The sequence below is a fragment of the Bos taurus genome, chromosome Y (genome assembly GCF_002263795.3).
Source record: "Bos taurus isolate L1 Dominette 01449 registration number 42190680 breed Hereford chromosome Y, ARS-UCD2.0, whole genome shotgun sequence".
NCBI classification, from domain to species: Eukaryota; Metazoa; Chordata; class Mammalia; order Artiodactyla; family Bovidae; genus Bos; species Bos taurus.
This window is the reverse complement of record NC_082638.1, coordinates 44,614,141-44,619,915: the sequence shown is the minus strand read 5'-3', so window position 1 is coordinate 44,619,915 and position 5,775 is coordinate 44,614,141. Positions and strand designations below refer to the sequence as shown.

General features: G+C 37.8%; 1 protein-coding gene across 1 annotated transcript; it reads right to left on the bottom strand.

Moving 5' to 3' along the window:
* Window positions 1-1,796: 1,796 nt before the first annotated feature.
* On the bottom strand, window positions 1,797-4,217 carry LOC132344550 (heat shock transcription factor, Y-linked-like). The gene is made up of 3 exons (XM_059884232.1): window positions 3,621-4,217; window positions 2,616-3,190; window positions 1,797-1,815 (listed from the first exon to the last, which is right to left on the bottom strand). Exons 1-3 carry the CDS (start codon window positions 4,128-4,130, stop codon window positions 1,797-1,799), a joined length of 1,104 nt encoding a protein of 367 aa, XP_059740215.1. The 5' UTR covers window positions 4,131-4,217.
* Window positions 4,218-5,775: the final 1,558 nt, after the last annotated feature.

Here is a 5,775-nt window from a genome sequence, read left to right as displayed (position 1 = left end):
TCATTGTTTTAATCAATTTGGAACATGTGTTCAAATAGAAAATAAATGTTAACTGCTTCCTCTCAATCTGTATTTATATAATAATAAATCTGGATAGCACATAAAAAGAAAAGAAAAGAAAATTTTACACATTTGGATGAAGATCCCCAAAGAATTGCAAGGAGAGGTAAAACCACCCTCAGTTATCAATGTCAATAAATAAAGCAAATCAATAGAACTGGAAAGTCTACTGATCTCTTCAAGAAAATCACAGATACCAAGGGAAAATGTCATGCAATCATGGGCACAATAAAGGACAGAAATGGTATGGATGTAGCCAAAACAGAAACTGTTAAGAAGAGGTGGGAAGAATACATGGATGAAATGTGCACAAAAGATCTTCATGACCCAGTTAAGCACGATGGTGTGATCGTTCACCTGAGGACCCGATGTCCTGGAATGTGAAGTCTAGTGGGACTTAGGAAGCATAACGACAAACAAAGCTTGTGGAGGTGATGGAATTCAGTTGAGATATTTCAAATTCTAAAAGATGATGATATGAGTGTGCTGCCCTCCATATGCCAGCAAATTTGGGAGACTCAGCAGTGGCCAGAGGACTGGAAATGGTCAGTTTTCATTCCAACCACAAAGAAAGGCAATCCAAAGAATGTCCAAACTACCACTTAATTGCACATGTCTGACACACTTGCCCAGAACTGCTCAGAATTCCCCAAGCCAGGCTTCAACAGAATGTGAACCATGAGCTCCCAGATGTTCAAGCTGGATTTATAAAGGGCAGAGGAACCCGAGATTCAATTGTCAACACCCGTTGGGTCCTCCAAAAGGCAAGAGAACTCCAGGAAAGCAGCTACTCTTATTTGACTATGCCAAAGACTTTGACTGACACAACAAAACGACACACACACAAAAAGTCACATCAAAACGTGGAATATTCTTCCAAACATCGGAATACATGCCTCCTGAGAATTCTTACATCCATGTAAATAAAATAAATATTTATCAACTTGGAAAATTTTCTCAGTCAATAGGAAAGGTGAATTATGATAGTAGTGCAGGTTATAGAATGTTGTTGAGTAATGTGTAGAGCATTTGATTGGTTATTACATTTCTTTATTGATAATTCAGTAAGCACTTAAAATGTGTCATTTTCAGGCTCTATGTTTCAGCTGTTGTGAAAGATACATAAAGAGGGTAGACCCAAAACACATTGAAGATATCTGTACTCTCCTTCGTAGGAGGGCAAACAGTAGTTCCTTCCAACCGCAAGAAATAGTTGAGACAAAGTTGTTAGAAGGGGCTTAGCATAAGGTAAGGTAAGGTTAGGTAAGTCACTTCAGTTGTGTTTGACTCTAGGCGACCCCATAGACGGCAGCCCAACAGGCCCCCACATCCCTGGGATTCTCCAGGCAAGGACACTGGAGTGGGTTGCCATTTTCTTCTCCAATGCATGAAAGTGAAAAGTGAAAGTGAAGTCGCTGAGTCGTGTCCAACTCTTAGCGACCCCATGGACTGCAGCCTACCTGGCTCCTCTGACCATAGGATTTTCCAGGCAAGAGTACTGGAGCGTGGTGTCATTGCCCTCTCTGAGGGCTTAGCATGACTGAAAATAATTTGTGATTGTAGCTTCAGAAGAGACAGATAATGAAATGACTAAGGAAAACAGATATCATGTCTTCCAAGAACTTTGTAACCATGCTGATGTGCTGCAGTAATGACCAGGAATTTATTCTGTCTCTATGGGGACAGATAAGCAACATCTAAACATGCATTTGAAATTATAGGGTGGAATCTTGGTGTCAGGAAATGAAGACGTACCTTAAGGACAGCAGCGCAAATATGACCCTATAGAATACTACTTGTAAAGTACACAACGTGTGCTGACCATGGGCCAGTCACTGATTATATCATGCTATCTTTTCTATCACAGTGATGGTATAATTGTGATCATGATTTTGGATGTACTACAATATCTATATTTTCAGGGACAAAATTAATTTCTATAATGAAAACAATCTGCTGTCTAATCTTTAAGACTCTACCAGTAACTAATAGAATATAATATGTGAATGTGCTGAAGATCATACTGTGTATTTTTATTTATCTAATTTTATTTGCATCTCTTTCTTCACCCATACCATCCTAATTTAGACACCCCTTCATTTCAGCAGGGATGATTTCAGAAATCACTTTACATCCATTACCTCTTTTCCCTTGCTTCTCATTTTCTTGCTTACAAATATTATATCAGGTGTCATTTACCTAGGATGCATAACGAATGCTTTCTTGAACTGAAGAGTTTGGAATACCATGCAGTAAAATAGTAAACCAATGAACTAAAGCCTCATTTTCTCTTCTTTGTTTAAAAATTGAAAATGAAACTATGAAGATGAACATGTAAATTTATTGTTCAAATACAGGAATGGTAGGTATTTGTTGACATCTCCCAAAGTAACGTTCAATCTTCCTTAGGCTCCATAATCTGACACGTATTTGGTAGGTCAGTTTTAATTAGCATGGTTTCCATATAATGGTGATTGTTGATGAGTTGACTTGAAAGAGAGGAAGCAGATGTGTAAGTGCTTGTTGGCACTGAGAACCACGAGTTGCCTGTCTCTTGCAGGTTAGGAAAAGGATTGTCATGGCCTGACATATCGCTATGCCTGACTGGAAATTTAGAAGGCTCCACCATCAGTCCAGAATAAGTGCTCTGTAATGGGGATACAATGTGGTTCTGAGAAGTAGATGTAGTTGTAGTAGCAAAGTCCTCAATGGGGCCATTTACTTGAGTGTAGCTGCTATGTGAATGCCAATTAAAAATGCTCAACTTTTTTAAAACAGCAGGTTGATTTACCAAAATCTGTTCTGTTTGTCTAACCGATATTGGTGATGGGTGGTTAGGTAAGTCACATGGAGATAGGGCATTTGTATAAGTGACAATCTGGATGGTATGAGGCTTTTGTATGAAAGGCACAGGTAAACGTGTGGAGGCTGAAAATGCGCTCTCTCTACTAATTTCTGGAATAAATTCAGAGTTACGATCATCTTCGTTGACACTTGCTTTAACGTGCTTCTTGTTATCTTGCACTAATGAAGATATTTGAGACACATTATTAATCCCAACTCTTCTTTGCACTCTTAATAAAAGTTGAGGATGACCTCTTTTGAAATTTGGATTATAGTAGGTCTGTAACTAAAATCAAAGGATTACATTATTTAGTTTCTTTATAAACCAAGGTAAAACTGACAAGCAAAGCTAAGTTATAAAAATGTATTCCTTTAATGAAACCAACTAAATAGCATCAAATAAAACACCTCCATTAGTAGTTTAACAGGTAACATGTTAGAAAGAATATGATCCTCAATGAAAAATATATTTTATATATACAGTAAATACCACTTTAAGTTGCTTCAGGACTTATATCTGGTTTCACAGTGCTAGGAAAGTTTGTCAAACATCCAATATTTTAACATATCCAGCTGTTCTCAACTTCAAAAAATAAAACTTTTTAACGATTTGTTAGCTCAAGTTTAAATTCGGTTTTAGCTACATATGTAAATGCGCTTTCTAGGTCACATGATTTCATCTTACGTATTGCCAATAAGTGAAAATGTTGGAATACCTTACTCAAAAGAGAGATGTTGTTTTCTTCTTCCAGAAAGACAGGTAGTGAAGCAGATCTTTGAAAAGTTTGTCGCTTTTTACTAAATCCATAAAGGTTAAGCTGTCGAATTAAACTCTTCATACTCTTGGTTTCAAATATTCTAAAAGGTGCCTTTCTTTCCAAGACTTCTTTCTTAAAGAGTTCTTCGTGGATCACTATACATGTGCCTCTCTCATCCCACCAAATAGATTCAAACTGATCACTTTCAACTATATTCCAAAGTTTTTGTGGAAAGGTGAGTGAAAGAAAATTAGTCACCTCATCTGTTTCAGATACAGAATATTTGTAGCATGGCCTTTTTATCACAAGATCCTCAGACAAAGCCTGAAAAGCATATTCTTCAATCATAGATCTCAAAACTGAGTCCCTAGTAAGTGTATAATCATACAAAGATCTAATGGAGGTTTCTGAATCAGTTGATTCATCCTTAGGAGGCCCATCTTGAATTTCTGAAGGTATATGTGCCATCTCAGAGAAATCTTTCTTCAGATCCTTTACTCATTTGTCTGATTTTACTGACCACTACTTCAAAAATTGCTTGGCTGGCCAACAGAGAGAAACTCTAGACCATCGCAGAGGTCCTCAAAGTCAAAAGGCTGTGACATCACAAAATCACTTGTCTCCTAGCAATCAAAGGGTAGCTGTGACATCACAAAATCACTGGTCTCCTAGCCATTGAAAGGTGATGTTCAGCTAGGGTTTACTTCAGCATCAACTTAAAAATACAGCCTGCTTACAGAAATAGTAACCCAAACCATGAAGCATGCAAAATCTCATTCCTAAAGAATTTTTACACAGAAAAATCACATCAATAAATCTACTTGGTTTCTGAAATACAAGTGATTTATCACCCTTCTATACACACATTTTTCATATTCAGTACTGTTACCCAAGCAAAATTGGTCTACTGGCCTCTGCAATAAAATCTTTTAACTGTCTGGTTTCAACTACTCTGTGGTCTCTGTACTTAACTTTCAGCCTGGCTGGGGCTTTGGCATCTCTAAAACTGTTCATAGGATAATGCTCAGGATGTTATTGATGGCCCTTGAGGAGGAACTAAAGACCCTTGAATTTGACTAATGGCTAAATCATTATTATTCTCTATCACTTGATTATTATCCTTAGATTCTGTCTTTTCTAGCCTCACTGTTTAAAATTACTTTTTTTTATTGTTTTGTGTGTATTTTATTTTATTATTTTTTATTTGATTTTTTAACTTTACAATATTGTCCTGGTTTTGCCATACATCAACATGAATCCGCCACAGGTATACATGTGTTCCCCATCCTGAAACCTCCTCCCTCCTCCCTCCCCATACCATCCCTCTGGGTCGTCCCAGCACACCAGCCCCAAACATCCAGTATCGTGCATCGAACCTGAACTGGTGACTCGTTCATACATGATATTATACATGCTTCAATGTCATTCTACCAAATCATCTCACCCTCTACCTCTCCCAAGAGTCCAAAAGACTGTTCTATACATCAGTGTCTCTTTTGCTGTCTCATATACAGAGTTATTGTTACCATCTTTTAAATTCCATATATATGTGTTAGTATACTGTATTGGTGTTTTTCTTTCTGGCTTACTTCACTCTGTATAATAGGTTTCAGTTTCATCCACCTCATTAGAACTGATTGAAATTTATTCTTTTTAATGGCTGAGTAACACTCCATTATATATATGCACCACAGCTTTCTCATTCATTCATCTGCTGATGGACATCTAGGTTGCTTCCATGTCCTGGCTACTAGAAACAGTGCTGCGATGAACATTGGGGTACATGTGTCTCTTTCAATTCTGGTTTTCTCAGTGTGTATGCCCAGCAGTGGGACTGCTGGATTATAAGGCAGTTCTATTTCCAGTTTTTTAAGGAATCTCCACACTGTTCTCCATAGTGGCTGTACTACTTTGCATTCCCAGCAACAGTGTAAGAGGGTTCCCTTTTCTCCACATCCTCTCCAACATTGATTGCTTGTGGACTTTTCGCACCCATTCTGACTGGTGTGAAATTGAACACCAGGAGGTCTACAATCTCCTACCTCTTTCTCTCGGTTTTCATACTTTTCAGTCTTCAGAAGGGACTGCTTAGAACACGAAAGGAAATAAAGTG

Bases quoted from the DNA above. Each gene is read 5' to 3' on its own strand.
- LOC132344550 (XM_059884232.1), bottom strand. From the start codon at position 4,130: ATGGCACATATACCTTCAGAAATTCAAGATGGGCCTCCTAAGGATGAA. The intron at 3,191-3,620 runs GTATTCCAACAT...CTTTGATTTTAG, and splicing joins ACATCTCTCTTTTGAGTAAG to TTACAGACCTACTATAATCC.